The following is a 19,828-nucleotide window of genomic DNA, read 5'->3' as shown; positions in this document are numbered from 1 at the left end:
AGGCGGAAGGATCGCTGGAGCCCAGGAGTTTGAGGTTGCTGTGAGCTAGGCTGACGCCACGGCACTCACTCTAGCCCGGGCAACAGAGTGAGACTCTGTCTCAAAAAAAAAAAAAAAAAGAAGAAGTTTATAAAAAAAAGAGGGCGCTCATAAATTGTAGGGCCCCAATGAAGTTTTATATTAGTATTTATGGGTACAGTGATCAGTTGTCAGGGGTAATAGATTTATATAATAATAGGTAGTTTGTTTTAGGTTTAAAGTCTCCCAAAAAGTTTTTAGGATCCTTTAATTAATTTTATTTACATGAGCAAATGGTTACAAAATTTTTCTAGGACAAACTTTTAAGATAAAATTATTACTTTAGTAGAAAAGTTAAATAGAGACATAGTGGCTCCATATTTTTTTATCTAGTTATTGTGAATGGAGACAGGTATTTAGCAGTCAAGTAAAAGTTGTCTCTTGGGCTAATTGTTTTTAGCCACAGGTGTTTGTCTCTCCAGCGCACACTTCTTTGATCAGCTCTCATCCCGTGGCTCCATGTAAACCTGCTTTATCCTTCAAAGCAGGCAGAAACTACAGGCTTGAGACTGCAGTGTCGCCTTGGAAAGTAGTTATTACTGACCTTTGAGACGCCCTCCTGAGGCGAGGCAGCTTTTCATATGTGAACTAACACATTCACATATTCCTTCAGGGCAAAGCCCTACAAAACTCCTGAAACATTTTTGTCTCTAATATAGTAATATTAATCTAGTGACCAACAGCCTAAGGCAGGAGGATCGCTTCAGCCCAGGAGTTTGAGGTTGCTGTGAGCTAGGCTGACACCACGGCACTCTGGCCTGGGCAACACAGCGAGACTCTGCCTCAAAAAAAAAACTGGATAGGGCATAGCCCCCACCTCCATAAACATGCGTCTCATTGCGTCTGATAAGCAGAGTAGAGAGAAGAAGAAGGGGAAAATGCAGGGGTGGTAATATTACAGGTGAACTTAGGACTCTCAGAAGCTACCAAGAGAAATGACATAAATCTAGTTTGAAATTCCTAACAACAGAAAAAAAATCCTTTCCCACGTGCTGCTTTAAAATGAAAGAGAAGGCCGGCCACAGTGGCTCGCACCTGTAATCCTAGCACTCCGGGAGGCCGAGGCAGGAGGATGGCTCAAGGTCAGGAGTTCGAGACCAGCCTGAGCAAGAGTGAGACCCCATCTCTACTAAAAATAGAAAGAAATTAGCCAAACAACTAAAAATATATAGAAAATATTAGCCAGACATGGTGGCACATGCCTGTAGTCCCAGCTGCTCGGGAGGCTGAAGCAGGAGGATCGCTTGAGCCCAGGAGTTTGAGGTTGCTGTGAGCTAGGCTGACGCCACGGCACTCAGCTCTAGCCTGGGCAACAAAGCAAGACTGTCTCCAAATTAATTAATTAATTAATTAATTAATTAAAATGAAAAAGAAAAATAAAATCCTTCAGAACCCAAGTTCTTACTTGCCAATTTATCATATAATCTTATATTCCTAAATAACTTCTCCATTTTTCAATATCAGTCAACCAATTGCTAAGAAAACAAAAGGTATGTTAACTTGCAGGGGATGGGAGGGGGTGGAAAACTAGAAAATCAAAGCCTTTAGGAAAAAAAAATAGTTGTCTGTTTTTATGTTTGCGATGCCTGGACTTTTAGTGTATAACTTTATTATAATAATATTATTCGTAAATTTTACAATTTAAAGCCTAGAGTGTACACTGGACACAACAGTCAAATAGCATTTATCAAAAATATCTCATTGAGAGAGAGACAGAGAAGGTCTATGGTATAGGGTTAAAAATTCTAAAGATGTAGGTTTACAATATGGTAAGCGAATCAAGACCAACACCAATGAAACCAATTAATCCAAAGTGCAAGGCAATATGAATGCTAAATTGTGTAGCACAGACCCTAAATCAGGAATGGCAAAGTTCCAGCTCAAATGCCACCATCTGGCCTTGCCTCGCATGTGCAGATGTCCACAGTCGATTCTAACTCTTATTCCCACTGGGCTCAGAAGTGGCCTCCAAATCTCTGGCAGAACCCCCCAGGCAGTCATTTCCAACTAATTTCAGCTCGTACTCAAGAGGAAATCAATTTGGCAATCTAGCTATAAGAGTTTATTTAAAAACACAATGAGTAAGTTAGCCTAGAATGGATGGCAATTCCAGTCCTCCCACCTGGGAGTGCAGACAGGAGTGCCAAGAGCAGAGGGCAAGTGTGGGGGCCTCGCCCTAAGCACCAGCTGGGAACAGGACAGAAAGCAGGAGCTGGGAAAGCCATCAACATGCTAGAATTCAAACTCAAGAGAAAGCAGGGGGATATTTATTCCACAAATAGTGAGTGCCTGCTGCATGCCATGCAGAAGTCCTGAATTTGCTCTTAATAAGTTGTGGAAGGGAAAAGAAGCAGAAGTTGTAGAACTTCTTCAAGGCACTTAATCTCCCTGGGTCTTAGTATAATTGGGGAGCTGTATGAGTTTCCTAGGACTGCTGTAACAAAGTACCACAAATTGGGTAACTTAAAAAAAAAAAACAGAAATTTATTGTCCCAGTTCTGGAGGCTGAGTGTGAAATCAAGTTGTCAGCCATACCATGTTCCCTCTGAAACCTGTAAGAGAAACCTTCTTTGCTTCTCCCTAGCTTCTGGTGGTTTGCTGGCAGTCTTAGGTGTTCCTTGGCTTGCAGCTGGGTAACTCCAACCTCTGCCTTCATCATCACATGTTCTCCCTGCATGTCTCTGTCTTCATGTGGCCATCTTCTTTTTTTTTTTTTCTGCTTTTTTTAGACAGAGTCTCGCTCTGTCACCCTGGCCAGAGTGCCGTGGCATCAGCCTAGCTCACAGCAACTTCAAACTCCTGGGCTCAAGCAATCCTTCTGCCTCAGCCTCCCGAGTAGCTGGGACTACAGGCATGTGCCACCCTGCCCGGCTAATTTTTTCTATATATATTTTTAGATGTCCATATAACTTCTTTCTATTTTTAGTAGAGACGGGGTCTCGCTCTTGCTCAGGCTGGTCTCGAACTCCTGACCTTGAGTGATCCACCCGCCTTGGCCTCCCTGAGTGCTAGGATTACAAGCGTGAGCCACCGCGCCCGGCCCATCTTCTTATAATTGTATATGGACACCAGTCATGTGTGGATTGGGGGCCCACCCTCCTCCAGTAAGACATCATCTTCACTAAGTACATCTGCAATGACCATATTTCCAAATAAGGCCACATTCTCAGATGCTCAGGGTTAGGAGTGCAACATACCTTTTCGGAGAGGACACAATTCAACCCATAACAAGAGCTAAACTAGAAAACCTCTCAACCTCTACCATTTTTAACACTCAATGCAATGGATTAGATACCATTTTAAGAAGTGTCAGCATCAGCTTCTGCTAACCAACTTCAGGGATCATGGAGTCACCACCTTCTGAAATAAGGATGTTCTACCTGGGTCCTCCTAATATTGAGCCAAAATCTACCCACTTGTATTGATTCTGCCACTTCAGCTTGCTCATAGCAGCCTTTCAGATATTTGAAGACAAGTGTTAGAGTCCAAACTGTTTCTTTCATCAGCTGAGCATCCACAAATCATTTAACCTTTCATCCTGACACAAGTATGTCCACTCTGCCCCACACGGACTACCTTCTTAAATTGTAACATTAGGAACCAGGCGTAATACCTTGAAACATGCAGGCTGTACTCGAAGTCATGCCGCCTTTGCTTAGAAACTGAAGGCATTTGCTCAACCATCAAGTCTTTCTCAAGTGCGCTGCCATTTAACGTCTCTCTCATCCTGAACTACGCGGTTGTCTGATCTTTTAGATAATTGGGATAACATAAAAGGGAATAAAAGCCAACTCCCAATCAGAGTGGAGAATCATCCAAAGTTCACTCATCACTCCTCCACCCTTGGGATATGACCGAGCAGAACCCACAGAAGAGAGAAAGCTTTGCCCCACTGCTCACGTGAGGCAGAGAGAAAACCACTCACGTGAGGCAAAGGGGAGATGGGGCTTGCTGCACTCTGGAAGGAAGTAACGGACAGGAAAAGTGGAAAAGGTGGGAATCCCAGAATGGAGAAAAGAGACAAAATGCAGGCTTTTGTCGGGGAAGAAGAGGGAGAGGGCCTAAAGACAGCAGTGAGAATCCACCCACAAGTGTCTCTGCTAGTGTAGGAAATGTCCAGAGGGACACTGTGGAAGTCTGGGTGGTGAGGCCTCATGGTCCTGTACAGCATAATAGGACAATGTGGCTGGACCAGGGGACAAAATATTCCTATGTCTGCATCTCTATGTTTTGGATATATCACTGGTGATCTTGAATAAATTGTTACTTGAACTTTAAGGTCTTTAAGGTCTCATTTATGAATTCACCTTAGCAGAAATTATGGTAGAGGCAGTAGCAGGGAGGAGAAAAGAATCCATCAGCTCCCAAGCCAAGCACCACCTCTGGTCCATCGTGAGTATTAGAGATGCCATCAGTACAAGGTACAGGTCATCAAAGGGGTCCACCCATAGGCAACAGCTTGGCTAGAGAATAGAAGAATTCCCTCCCCTCCTACCCAAAGTTATGCATATATAGCTAAAGCCTAAACTATATTCACTGATGTATGCACACGTATAGTTACCACCATAATTTATTAACATATACCAAACGTTGTAAAACCTGCCCAAGGTCATGCTCTTGGTAGAGGTGTCAGGGTCTCTAAGGGAGTGAAATAAATCCTTCATCCCTATCCTGTGTACATAGGTCAACAGATGAGGGAACCAAAATATTCACTCTATTCCTGATACAGGGTAAATTGGAGTACTCAACCTGGTGTGAGAACACAGTGGATCTTCCCATTGCAGCCCCTTGTTGGCCAGAACTCCTCAACCATCCCAGGTAGCTCTTGGCCTAGGCAAGACCTAGGTCAGCACAGAGGAGCTGGGGAGGATGTCAGCATGGAGCCCAAGGTGGAGAACAGGGAGATGAGCCCACCACTGCCAGGTAATTCTCCCTTACTCGACAGTGCGGAAAAGCACCCTGTTTCCTTTGTGGTGGAGTGAGTTAAGGGAAAGAGAGAATCTAAGAACATTTAGGGCAAAATTCCACCCCACATACACCAGCGGGAAAAAGGCTCTCCCTCGGACAAGAGGCAGAACCAAGATTCAAGGCCGGGTCTGCCTGGCCCCAGGGCCCATGCTCTTACCCACCAAGGGAAAGATGTCAGCAGTCAACTTTGCTTGAGGATTTTAGAGAGGAGGGAAAGAAAGAGAGAGAGAGAGTTTGTGTCATAAAGAAGGCAGAGTAGGAGGACAGTATAGCATCTGTACCCCATGGCATATAGCCCAGCCTCCTGGTCTTAGGTCGGGGTGCCAGTGTGGGGGGCGGGGCTGGAATTAAAGAACCGTGTCCATTGAAAACTCTGTGAGCACTGAGCCACAAGCACTGGTTTAAACGAGATATGGGTTTTCTCTGTTGTGAAAGAAGCCCAGAGGTAGGCAGGTCAGGGTGGTGCCGTCTGATCAGGGATCCCAGTGCCTCAAGCTCTCCAGCTCACAATCCTCAGGGTCCGGCCTCCCTCCTGATAGGCCAAAAGGCTGAGAGACCTCCAGCCAGCCACCCACAATCCCGGCAGCAGTGTGAAGAGAAAGCAAAATAAGGGCCTTACCCACTTTCTTTTAAGAATACTTATCGAAAGCATCACTAACATCTTAGCTTATACCCCACTGGCCAGAATCTAGCACAGGACTCTACCTAGCTGCAAAGGCAGCTGGGAAATGTAGTTGCCTCTCTGAGCAAACTCAGGACCCTGAGACAAAGAAGGAGGAAGAGAAAGCGTTGAGTGGTAGGAGGAAAGTGGCAGTCTGCTCCCCTGGACATCCACAAACTGGGCCACCCAGGAGAGAAGGAACAAAGCAGATCACAGCTCTCAGGATCTTTGTGAGAGCATCAAACAGTCCTGGAGGAGTAACTGGGAAGGACTGTTCTGGGGGCTGGAGGCCCTGCAGTATCATGTACATTGCTTGGATGATGCTATTTTGAGGATCCTATTTTATACTCAGGCCAGTGAGGTCTGGAAAACTCATTATGTATTCCAGTGGTTCCCAGACTGAAAAGATCATCAGAATCACCTATTTGCTTAACAATTCAGATCCAGAAGCTAGTCTTAGACCTGCTGAATCAGGATTTCTAGAAGTAAGACCAGGATTTTCTGTTAAACCAAGCTCTTAAGGGGAGTCTGATGATCTGTGTATCAAGTCTGGAAATTATCATTATAGACATTTTCAAAAAAACAATGACATCTTTTCCCAGTCTATAAGCTAAGTTTCCTAGGGTTGGGATATAAACTTGTTTTTTAATCTAAGTATCTGTCCAGTGATTCTATGACTTTATTGTTGTATAAGGATGTATTTAGTTAATCATATTAATTGACATTATGAGATGATCTAGAAGTGCCCGACAAATAATTCCTTGTTGGGGGGCCTGTCCTGTGCATTGTAGGATGTTGAGCAGCATCCCTGCCTCTTCTCACTAGATGCCAATAGTGCCACCTCCGGTTGTGACAACCAAAACTATGTCCAGACATTGGCAAATGTCACACAGGGGACAAAATCACTACCAATTATTAACCACTATGCTATCTGTAGCATGTCACAGAAGCCCAATTCACAGCAAGAGAAGTGTTAAATAACACTGGGTGGGAATCAAAATGCACCTCAAACGTTACACTGTGGATGCAACAAGCGTGCCTCCATTTTCCTATGTGTATACAAACTATGCATTCTGTATTTCTATGTAATTTCCAAAAGTTGCTTAAGTGCTCACCTCACACAATTAATTTTTTATTTGTGTATCATCTATCCACCATCGGCCAGCCCAGCATCTAAAGCAAAGAATGAGGAGGGAGATGAAGGGGGCTGGTAATGAAGTCTCTCAACCCTCATCCATATATCAAGCCTTTGTAACACAGTAACACCTATTCTAAGCCACCCTCAGACACACCATTTCTCATAAATAAGTTTAAGTAAGGGAGATGTGCTATAGATATGCTTTATCCTAAAATAGAAAGAACATACAATAAATAGAGGGGAATTTAAATTTTTATTGATGAATCATGATTTTCTATTGAATACATAATAGAGTACGATTAACAATAACATAACATTCCAACATTTAAAATTGAAACTTTCAGAATGATCTCAATCAATATATAAAGCTTTAGTTCCTGGAAAAATAATGTTTATTTCAACAGTACTCTTCTTATCTGCAAAACAGCCTCCCACAATAGGGAATTTATAAATGAAATTTTATAAAGTTTCCTGTGTACAAAAGTGATTGACCCTCCATCCACTGCATCCTACTAAATACCCAAAACATGAAGGCTTGAAGGACCAGAATCAAGCCACATTCTGTTGAAGTTATCAAAGATAAATCTTAAACATCTACAAATGGAATATGGAACTACCTTCTACCACCAATTCAATACACTGGGCAAAAGAGTGGTGAATCTTGGCCTCATGACAACATGAGATGGAATGATTCTTAAATCTGTAGCAACACATAAATCAAAACCATCCCTACTACAGAGACACATGCATACCAATGTCTAAGCAAGCATCCTTTGAAGTGTGACACCCAGAAATCATCTAAGAAATATCTATTTTCCTATGTTACAATTGAAATGAAAATGACAATGTATTTTATAAAATGATGCAATGTGGTACTGTCTTTTGATGAGGCGCATGAAAACACAATTCATGGGCCAGAAATAGTCCTAAAACAAAGCCTACTCTCACTGATACATAACTTAATAAAAAAGTTACATTTACTGCTTAGTTTTCTGAAGAAAGTAGGATAATGGTCCTCTATTCAAAGTAGTGATAAAAATAATTGCACCTCAAATTACTCCCAATGTAACTGAAGATATTTAATATTAACATAAATATCATTTGAATAGATGATAGAAAAATTTTAAGTTCTTAAAAGTGCTATGCCTTACTGGAATTTGGAAAAGTGAGGAATATATTCTCTTCTGCCTGTCTAACAGAAGCCTCTACTGAGAACGTAAAAGGTTTTGAAGCTTATCCACTTACTATAAGTGTCTTAAATTTACAATGTGCGAGAAAATAATGCACCCAAGAATACATAATGGCACCTTAACCCATGGTAGCCACTTGGCAGATTCAAAATAATCACTGCTTTTATCTTGAGAAATCTTGCCAAGGGGGTATTTACAACATATTTTTATAGACATAAGTATTCAATAGTTCAATTAAGCAAATTAGAAAAAATAAGGTTGTTATAAAGAACTCCAGATTATATGCCAGCAGGTTAATAAAATGGCTCTATAAAAAATAAATGACAAAGAAAAATCATGGTTCTAATTTTTTTTTAATGTCATGGGACAGCTAGAAATGTCAAATGAAATAACTGAATTACGTCAAAATAAAGATTGTTGCCATTATATTGCCAGATTATTTATAACTATGTTTAGCATAAAAAGAAATTAAGGCTAAATATGACTTTTTTTAAAAATAAGTACACCCAGGCTCAAGAGAATAGGAGCAGGAAGAGTTATGCTGTCTATGATTCTGAAAATTCCTACGTGTAAGGTAAGGGATTGCATATAAAAGTGCCAGACTGCTAGGTAATAGATGTGTATCTAGATTCTTTATGAACACAATGTTCCTTAGATTATAATATAACCAAAATATGAAACCAAAGATAGTATTTTTAGAATATTTTGAAAAATAAAGTGTAACAGAACAACATAATAAAAAGAGGTATTTCATTAACTGGGCATATTTTAATGGGCTTTAATTTCTATTTTAGAACTATAACTAAAGGTAGTAAAAGATGAAACCAAATATAAAAGTGTTGTTATGTCCTAGAATTGTTTGGCTACTAGATATTGCCAACATTTAGCCTCTGGAACCATTGGCTGGTCAAAAGGGGAAATGAGATATGCTGGCGTCTTAATAAGGTTCCCAGGCAGAAGAAAAGGGGGACTTTAAATCAGTTCCTACCAGTAAATGAAATTGACAGCATTCTAAATGGAAGAGCATCAGCATAAGCAATCTGAAAGGTAAAATAAGGTTTTTAATATTATTACTCATAGCATGTGCAGAAAATGATCAAAGAACCTACACTACTAATTAACTATTACTACTACATGTATTCTTTTTCTCCTTATGCCTGTGGCTTTTTAATCACTTCTAGTCCAAACCCACTGCCTGCGGCAGAGCAAGTTCTCTAAGAGAGATGTGAGGGAGGAAAGGGCCAGAACCTCTCCACGCCCCACGCACCATGAGGCAGTGCTGGCTGACCCCTTCTCCTACTCGCCCCCCTCCTCATTTCTAATAAATTTATAATAAAAAGAGATGAGTTACAAAGTGACTTTTAACTTGAAAATCTAAAGTACTTCACAAAAAAGTATTTGAATTCTAGTTTTTAAATGAGGAAATATGGTCTAAAAAAAAAGATACAACCTGTCTGCCAATGGTCTTTCCATGCTCGTCTTTCCTAATGTGTTACACTACAAGTTCGCCATCAATTATGTACTGAAGCATATAAGGTATTGATGGTCAGTATATGGTTCCCTGGGCAGGGCAGAGGAGGGGGACATCCTTTGCCGAGACCCTTCCCAACTTCCTTTTAAGATAATTTCACCTCTAAAGAAATCCCAGCGTATAAAGGCCAAAAACACCATTACAGGGAGGCCCAAACACAAATGCCTATTTAGGACAATTGTGTCAAAGGTGCAGCACATCTAAAAACTTTTTCCCACTTAAAAATAAATACAAGAACAATTATATATTTGATACTTAACCACGGTCTTCCTAGACCACTCTCTGAGGATCTATTTTCTGTTAATACATACATGTTTGCAAGCTTTAAAATACTGAGTGTTGGTTATTTCTACCTTGGTATCCAAAACATCCATAAGCAATACATGAACATCCACTCCACTATAGTTTCTTAAAATTCACTAAAATGAGAGCATTCTTTTTAAAATTAACTTTAAAAGATATATTTGCATACTTTTGATAGATTTATTTTTAAATAGCTGAAAATATCTTACAGCAAACTCTTCAGAGCCCAGGGCAACTACTTTCTCCACGCCCACTTGAAAGAAATGCCATGGAGTTAAAGGAGCAAAATTAAAGCATTTCCTAGATTTAGTAAAAGATCCTTAATTTTTTTATATATCTAAATTATTTCAGTATATTTAAAAGGGAAAGAAGAAAAGGGATGAAAAGAAAGATAGGACCAAGGAAGAGAGAAAGAGGAAAAAAAGAAAGGGGGAAGGAAACAGATTTTTCTTTAGAATTTTCTCCCGGATAAATAATATTACCCTTCAGAATACAGGGTAACCAATGATTAAAGTGCTTGGAATTCAGGAATCTTCTTAGAGATTGACAGCAAGCATCAGATATCACCAGATAGCTGGCAGTCTGACACTCAGACCCCTGAGCCTAGAAGTTCTACAGGATACCTGGCCAACATCCTATAATACTTTAGATCAGCAGTCACATCAAGATTGTCTGATCCCTGCAAATCCCAACTTCTTTCCCACACAACAGGGAGGTCAGCCTACTGCGACTTATACAGTATCTTGTTGTACCCCTGGCTCACAGTGTCTCCGGGTCTAGGCTCTTCTAGTCTAAGTCACGTAAGGCCCATATTGCAATGCTCTCCGACTCTCACCCCTGAATAGAGCCAGTGCTGGGGCTGAGGATGTGGGAGGGAGAGAGCACACCCAGTACCCCTCAGGGCAGTTGTCAGTACATTCCTCAACGTCTGAGCCAGTGTGCAAAGCACAGGAAAACACATGATCCCCTCATTCTTTTCTCCAGAAGAAAAAGAGAGGGAGGGTAAAGGATGGGATATGTGATCAGATTTGGAGTGGAAAAAAACCATTTCACTTAAAAAAAACAAAATCACCACTTACAATCTATAAAGAAGGAAGTAATGTCCAGTTAAGAAGTATATACTGGGACAACTAGGGTTGGGGTGGGGTGGGTGGGAGGTGGGAAGAGAACAGAACAAGATCTCCCTGCTTGTTTTTTCCCAGCCCCCAGGGAAATCCATCTTCAATACTAACGCAAACACTGATACATAATAATGCTTAAGAACCCAGGTTCATTTCTTTTACAAAACAAGAAGAGTAACTATTCTAAAATAATACTTTTATTCTAGAGAAAACAAACACCTCAAAAAAAAATACTAAAAGATTTGGAGAGGGGGAAATATAGATATATGACTGCGATCATTCTGATCTTCTTCCACACAAAGATCAGGTGAAGAGATCTATGCAGCTGTACATACTAGGACTTGTTGGACCCCATTCACCCCCCCAGCCCCATAGAAAGGGAAAAAATTGGTTTTCAAAACAGTCAGAAGCAATATTTGATTGCGAAAACAAAACAATCACATGTGACTTCTGGAAATGTTAGTGTTCTCTGGATTCCTTAAAAAATAAATCCCAGCCAATGCTGCAAAGAGCACAGAAGCGTGAAACAGATGACAAAAATGACGGAAGAGTGATGAAGGGAGCCCGAAGTTCCATCCTCGCAGGGACTGCAGCCCTGGACGTCTCGGCAAAGGTCACAAGACGACAGCTTCGCTTCAGAGTTGTAACTTCTCACCGCCTGTTTCCCTGTCCAAAGAGGCAGACGTCAATTTACACATCTCCATTGTTTAGAAACATTTACTTTGCCAAAACGTAACAGCATTTCAATACACTTTTCCGAGTTTTCCATTCTTCACATAATTTTATTTTTCTTTACGAGAAATAATTGAAATGCTCAAGAGGGGTCCAAACTGCTAAGCAAATCCAAGAGAGACACAGCGTGTTCAGTCCAATCTATCTACCACCAGTGGTTGATCCACATTAAAAGAGAGCAAACAGACTGCAGCTGCACCCCGCAGTCAAAGCACCACTTAATCTCCTACAATAGGAAGTATTTGCAATTGAGGACTGTTCAACTTCCTCAAGAGTTTATTTTAGGATGACATTTTCTGTGCATCCAAATACAATTCTAATCATTAGAACTACTGAAAAGATACATTAACACTGGGCTTTATCTTTTAAAAAAAATACACAAATATGAAGTGAAGTCTGCCTGTGCAATGCCTTGTTTCAATGTTTTAAAACATTGAGCAGGCCGGGCGTGGTGGCTCACGCCTGTAATCCTAGCACTCTGGGAGGCCGAGGCAGGAAGATCGCTCAAGGTCAGGAGTTTGAGACCAGCCTGAGCAAGGTGAGACCCCGTCTCTACTAAAAAAACAGAAAGAAATGATCTGGACAGCTAAAAATATATATAGAAAAAAATTAGCCGGGCATGGTAGCACATGCCTATAGTCCCAGCTACTTGGGAGGCTGAGGCAGAAGGATTGCTTGAGCCCAGGAGTTTGAGGTTGCTGTGAGCTTAACGCCATGGCACTCTAGTCCAAGCAATAGAGTGAGACTCTGTCTCAAAAAAAAAAAAAAAACATTGAGCACATGGTGTCTAAAGCTATTTATGCAATCTGGGTAAAATGTATAGCATAAGCTAATATTATAAAGTACCTATAATTCTATAGTAAACTCACTATAAAACATAAATGAGTTTTGTTTTTACAATTTTTTTTTTTTTTTTTTTGAGACAGTCTCGCTCTGTTGCCCGGGCTAGAGTGAGTGCCGTGGTGTCAGCCTAGCTCACAGCAACCTCAAACTCCTGGGCTTAAGCAATCCTACTGCCTCAGCCTCCCGAGTAGCTAGGACTACAGGCATGCGCCACCATGCCCAGCTAATTTTTTTTTTCTATATATATTTTTAGTTGGCCAGATAATTTCTTTCTATTTTTAGTAGAGATGGGGTCTCGCTCTTGCTCAGGCTGGTCTCGAAATCCTGACCTCGAGCGATCCACCAGCTTCGGCCTTCCAGAGTGCTAGGATTACAGGCGTGAGCCACTGTGCCCGGCCTGTTTTTACAATTTTTAAAAACACATTCTATTTTCAAATTTCTTCATGATTTTTCAGAGATCACTTTCCCTATCAAAATGTGTTTTCAGATTTTTAAAAATGGGTTCCTAAATTTTGATTACTCTGACCTTTCCCATATTTTCATTTTAAAATGGCCCCTCATAAATATGTTGTTTTCCACAAAATAATTACACAGGCTGAATCTTTTTCGTTTCTTAAGTTTTTTTAAAAGTTCTTCATGCAGCTAAGAAATATCGACTGGGGAATTTTGCATCTAGGTTTCCCAAAATGTCCCACAAGAACCTGGGTGTATCCTCTGCCTCAATTCCAGTAGGAGGCCAAAGACAGGGAACTGGCTTATTGACTGAGAAGGAGAGAGAACTGGTGCTACACCTCAGTCTTTAACACTCTCTCAGGCACTACCAACAATATAAATAAGTTCATTTTATTTTAAAGTATAATTATCTACAAATATCTAACACCTGAAAATGTTCATGCTTCTCATGCATTCTGAAACAATTCTGAGTTACTGCGAGTGATCGTAAGACTTACTACAATTAGAAACCTTAGCCCAGAGATCACACAACTCACAAAAAGACACTCTGTGACTGAATGTAGCTTAGTCCTATTTAACTTGGGGGATCTCCAGACAAGCTCTCTATTTTCACATCCTAAATTCCTATCATTTTATAAAATAAGAAGTTTACCAGTAAAATCAAAGAAGCTCAAGTTATTTTCGAAACACACTACATTTTTCTTGGAATACTAAAAAAAAAAAAATCTGTTATAGAGTATAAGTTTTAGCAAAACATCGGACTCCTTCAATGAAGAAACAGTTAAACCCAGTTAAACACTATTACACTGTGGATGTTGCTCATGCTTCCTCCTAAAGAACTCCCATTTTAAAACAGGAACCAGATGGAATGAGTGCTTGGAATAGAAGCAAAACCTTGGAAACTGAACATAACTGGACTCTCTATGTCAATTTTTCTTTATAAACTGTGAGTTAAAAACCTAAAACATTATGAGCAAAAATATCACCTTTGAATATTCATTTGCTAAATGTTATCATGTGACCCTTGTAAGTTATCAATAGTCTTCATTTACATGGCAAGCTCACCTCCTGCATCCCTACCTCGTACATTTTCCCCTACCAATCCTTCACAAAACAAATCTAATAGGTGGACCCTTTGAATGAATGAATGAATGAATGAATGCCTGGCTTACCTTCTTATGTATTAGGAACTCAAAACACACTTACTTGGCTCATAGTAATCCACTATGGACACCGAAGCATCTTGGGTGTTTGAAACTTTAAGGTTTCTCACAGCAGGAATATCAACACAAAACTGGGTTTCATTTACCTTGAAAAATACAAAAGACTCTTGAGGGGATATGTTCACGATAAATAAAGTAAAATATATTACTTGTCTTATCATTTTAGGAAACAGATAACATCTATGTCCCAGGTACTGCAATAAGTACTTCCTATGAATTATCTTATTTAACTTGTAACAACCTTCACAAGGTAAGTATTGTTCTTAGTTCCATTTTGCTGATAAGGGATATTGAGAATTAGAGTTGTTAAGTAAGCAGCAAGCCCTAGGGTACACATTCCTGGGAACACGGTGCCTCACCAGATCAGCACCCTTCTCCTGGGAATCACCCTCAGCTCATGGGAGCCATATCACCCAGTAAGTGGGGTAACCCCAAGATGCGGAGTATACCCCATAAGCAATGACTGATAGGGGGTACACAAGGCCAGATTCCTTGCCTCTAGGAGGAACGGCTTTTGCCAATTTGGTAAGCAATGCTGGTTAAGGGATCAAAAATTAGTAAATTACTTAAAACATCCCATTACTTCCCAATAGCAGTAAATGAAAAGTTAAATTAATCACTCAAAAAGTACTGAACACTCAAAGTAAGAAAACCATTAACAAGAACATCAGAGATACAAGACAAACTTCAAAACCAACTACATACTAAATAAAAATCTTAAATTTATTTTTCAAATTCCAAATCAGGCCCATGGATTTCAAGCATTATTTAATATAAGAAAATTGCTGAAGCTCAAAAAAATCTGAAAACTGAATGAGTTTTAACAGGGCTTTAGTCAGAATGGTTTTTGAAGAGCCAAACCAATGGGAACATTCAGGAACTAGCTTTTTAAAGTAGATATTTAGCAATATATTTCTGATTCATACTTGGCAAAACTGTAATAAGAAACACATGTATTCCTCCCATATAACATGAAATCCTAAGAATGCTTAGAATTCAATATTGAGTCAACCTATGAGAATTGTAAAAATGCTAGACAAAAAGAATAAACTTACATGCTAGCAGTTTTGAGACATAACAAGTAGGAGTGCAAACTGAATGACAAAGGGGACACAAGCTATCAAAATCTATGGGATTCAGCAAAGCAGTCCTAAGGGGAAAATTCATAGCCTTAAATGCCTGCATCAAAAAGACAGAAGATCACAAATTAACAATCTAATGACATATCTCAAAGAACTAGAAAAGGAAGAGCAAACCAAACCCAAAGCCAGCAGAAGAAAAGAGATAACTAAGCTCAGAGCAGAACAAAATGAAATCAAAAATAAAAAACTAATACAAAGGATCAATGAAACAAAAAGCTGGTTCTTTGAAAAGATAAACAAAATTGATAGACCTCTTGCTAGATTAACCAGGAACAAAAGAGAAAGGACCCAAATAGGCTCAACCAGAAATGAAAAAGGAGATATTACAACCGATACCTGTACAGAAATACAAAATATCATCTGTGAATACTATGACAATCTCTAGGCACATAAACTCAAAAACGTAGAGCAAATGGAAAAATTCCTGGAAACACACAGCTTTCTAAGACTCAATCAGGAAGAACAGAACTCCTGAACAGTCCAATAATGAGCAATGAGATTGAAGCAGTAATAAAAAAAATCTTCCAACAAAAAAAAGCCTCAAACCAGATGGAGTCACAGCTGAATTGTGCCAGACCTGCAAAAAAGAATTGGTATCCATACTACAGAAATTATTCCATAACATGAAGAACAAGAGAATCCTCCCCAACTCATTTTACGAAGCCAGTATCAACTTGATACCAAAGCTAGGAAAGGACACAAGAAAAAAAGAAAACTACCAACATCCCTTATGGATATAGATGAAAAATCCTAGCAAACCAAATTCAACAGCACATCAAAAAAATAATCCATGATGACCAAGTGGGCTTCATCCCAGGGATGCAAGGATGGTTCAACATACACAAATGTATAAATGTGGTTCACTACATAAAAAGAAGCAAAAACAAAGGCCATTTGATCATCCCAATTGATGTACAAAAAGCATTCGACAAAATTCAGCACCCCTTCATGATAAAAAAAAAAACCCTCAACAAACTAGGCATAGAAGGAACATATCTCAAGATTATAAAAGCCATAAATGACAAACCCACAGCCAACATCATACTGAATGGGGAAAAGTTGAAAACATTCCCACTAAGAACTAAAACAAGACAAGTGTGGCCAGTGTCACTTCTATTCAACATAGTGCTAGAAGTAATAGCAAGGGAAATCAGTAAAGAGAAAGAAATAAAGGGTATCCAAACAGTGAAAGAGGTCAAACTATTGCTTTCTGCTGATGATATGATCTTATGTTTAGAAAACCCCTAAGACTCCAAGAAGAGACTCCTGAAATTGATAAATAAATTCAGCAAAATCTCAAGTTACAAAATCAGTGTATATAAATCAATAGCATTCCTATATACCAATAACAATCAGGCTGAGAATCAAATCAAAGTCAAACCATTTACAATAGCCACAAAGAAAATAAAATACCTAGGAATATACTTAACCAAGGAAATGAAGGATCTCTACGAACATAACTATGAAACACTAAAGAAAGAAATCTCAGACAACCCAAACAAATAGAAAAACATATCATGCTCATGGATCAGTACAATTAACATTGTTAAAATGGGGTCTCGCCACCCAAAATGATTTACAAATTCAATGCCATCTCCATCAAAATACCAATGTCATATTTCACAGATCTAGAAAAAAATAATTCTGTACTTCGTGTGGAACCAGAAAAGAGCCCAAATAGCCAAAGCAATTTTAAGCAAAAAGAACAAATCTGGAGGCATCACATTACCAGACTTCAAACTATACTACAAGGCTATAGTAACCAAAACAGCATGATATTGGCACAAGATAGAGACATGGACCAATGGAACAGGCCAGAGAACCCAGATATAAAACCATCCACATACAGCCAGCTGATCTTTGACAAAGCAAACAACAATATACACTGGGGAAAAGAAGCCCTATTAAATAAATGGTGCTGGGAAAATTGGATAGCCACATGCAGAAGATTGAAACAGGATCCATAGCTCTTACCACTCATAAAAATTAATTCAAGATGGATAAAAGACTTAAATGTAAGACTTGAAATCATAAGAATGCTAGAAGAAAATATGGGAAAAACTCTTCTAGTATTGGCCTATGCAAAGAATTTATGAAGAAGATCCCAATGGCAATCACAGCAATAACAAAAATAAATAAATGGGACTTGATTAAATTAAAAGGCTTCTGCACAGCAAAGGAGCAAATAGACAACCTACAGAATGGGAGAAAATATTCACAAGCTATACATCCGATAAAGGACTAATAACCATGATCTACAAAGAACTCAAGCAAATCAGCAAGGAGAAAACAAACAACCCTATTAAAAAGTAGGCAAAAGACATGAACAGAAGCTTTTCAAAAGAAGATAGACAAATGGCCAAAAAACATGCAAAAATGCTCAACATCACTAATTATGAAGGAAATTCAAATTGAAACCACAATGAGATATCACTGTGCCCCAGTTAGAATGGCTTTTATTAAAAAGTCCAAAACAATAGATGCTGGCATGGATGCAGAGAGAAAGAAACACTTATATACTGTTGGTGGGACTGCAAAGTAGTCCAAGCTCTGTGGAAAACAGTATGGAGATTCCTCAAAGAACTAAAAGTAGACCCACCATTCGATCCAGCAATCCCGCTGCTGGGTATTTACCCAAAGGAAAAGAAGTCATTGTATCAAAAAGATACCCACACTCGAATGGCAGCACAATTCAAATTGCAAAGATGTGGAATCAACCCAAGTGCCCATCAATTCATGAGTGGATTAACAAAATGTGGTATACGTATACTATGGAATACTACTCAGTCATGAAGAAGGATGAATTAAGGCCTTTTGCAGCAATTTGGATGGAACTGGAGACCATTATCCTAAGTCAAGTATCTAAAGAATGGAAAAATAAATACCACATGTACTCATTATTAATCTGGAACTAACCGATGAGCACACATGTGCACAAAGGGAAGTAAAATTCAGTGGAATTCAAGCAGAGGAGAGTGGGGAGGAGGGGATAGGCAAAAACCTACCTAACAGGTACAATGAAAACTATCTGGGTGATGGGCACACTTATAATCCTGACTCAAGCATAATAAAACTGATACATGCAACCAAAAACATTTGTACCCTGGTAATATTTTGAAATTTAAAAAAAAAGTAGAGTCTGGAATTCTTCACTTACCTTTCCCTCACCTATTTTATGCAGTTTATTCTTGGATCAGTAGCACTCACGCAGCAATGGGAAGAGTACATGAAGGTTATATAATTCTGTGTCAAGACCAAACTTACGAGAATATTCTTTTGTGATTTAAGCACCTAACTTTTCAAGGGAGAAACATTAACCCCTTTGAGATTTGCTAAAATCTTCACGAAATCATTTTAAAATGTATCACCAAAGCTTTCATACTCAGCATTTAAACAAATATTCTTAGCAATTCCCTGAGGCAGAGCAATTGTCAAATTGAGATCTGGACTGAATTTTTTGAAATTATAATATGAAAATTTCTATGTATTTTATAGCTGGCATGATATAATGACTTAGTTATCAGATCTTCACCAGACTCATCATTAATAGTAACTCTCTCTAAGCTAATCTCATAGTGATGCCTTTTCAGTAGAGACAAATACATGGCTGCCACGTTAAAGTTAAGCAGGGACACAAAAAGCTAAAATAATAATGACTTAATGAAAACATACTTAAAGTAAGGTAGACATTTGAACATAATAAATGGTAGCTTTGTCAATAGTTACCTGTATGAAACTTAACGTTTTACTACTTACAGAATCTAAATAGAGATTGAGTTTTCCATGATCGTGTTCCACTTTCTTCACTGTCTCGCTTAGAGGAATCGCGTCGGAAGGCACAGTAAAGCCACTGAGCAGGTTAACTTCCATAAGAGCCATGCCACTCCTAGCGGGGCCCAGAAACCTAAATCAAAGAGGGGAAGATGAAAGAAAACCCTTTAGGAAATACCTAAAGCTGTCAGCAAATGATCTTCATACAAAAATTAAAACTGCCAAAGGTTATTCCAAATACTGTTAGAGTTCAAATAAAATTCACTATAGAGGACTTTAAAACAGGTTATCTTTTTCTTACATGTGTGATATTCTTATAACTTTCAACCCTATGGGGACTAATGACATAGTAAGGTGTTCATTTGACAGATAGCATGAAATCCCTGCAGTGCGGCAGGCTTGTGCTCACATGTTGTAACAGGTATAACCTATGATACACCCTTTCAACAGACAACTCTGTTTTCTAGTGATGATTCCAAACTGAGCGGCGTTTTTCATTTTCTCAAAAGTTGACCGCACCAAACTTTCCAGCTGAAAGCCGGGACCTGAAAAGGAGACATCCCTTGACCACCTAGTGATAGACCCCAGCCAAGTCCTTAGCAACCTTTTCTTCATCTTGTTTTAGAAAAATGAGAACAGTAGGGAAAGACCTTCCCTTTGTTCTCCCACATACT

General features: G+C 39.2%; 1 protein-coding gene across 1 annotated transcript in view; it reads right to left on the bottom strand.

The window, feature by feature from the left end:
• Positions 1-11,171: 11,171 nt before the first annotated feature.
• The window catches only part of CD109 (CD109 molecule), a 120,492-nt gene continuing 111,835 nt past the window's right edge, over positions 11,172-19,828 (bottom strand). The window contains exons 31-33 of the mRNA XM_045543897.1: positions 19,140-19,287; positions 14,225-14,327; positions 11,172-11,656 (exon numbers count right to left, since the gene is read on the bottom strand). Of these exons, the coding sequence (XP_045399853.1) occupies positions 11,469-11,656; positions 14,225-14,327; positions 19,140-19,287 (439 nt within the window). The 3' untranslated portion in view covers positions 11,172-11,468. The remainder of the gene's footprint in view (positions 11,657-14,224; positions 14,328-19,139; positions 19,288-19,828) is intronic.

This window comes from Lemur catta, chromosome 2 (genome assembly GCF_020740605.2).
Source record: "Lemur catta isolate mLemCat1 chromosome 2, mLemCat1.pri, whole genome shotgun sequence".
NCBI classification, from domain to species: Eukaryota; Metazoa; Chordata; class Mammalia; order Primates; family Lemuridae; genus Lemur; species Lemur catta.
This window is presented reverse-complemented; position numbering and strand designations above follow the sequence as displayed.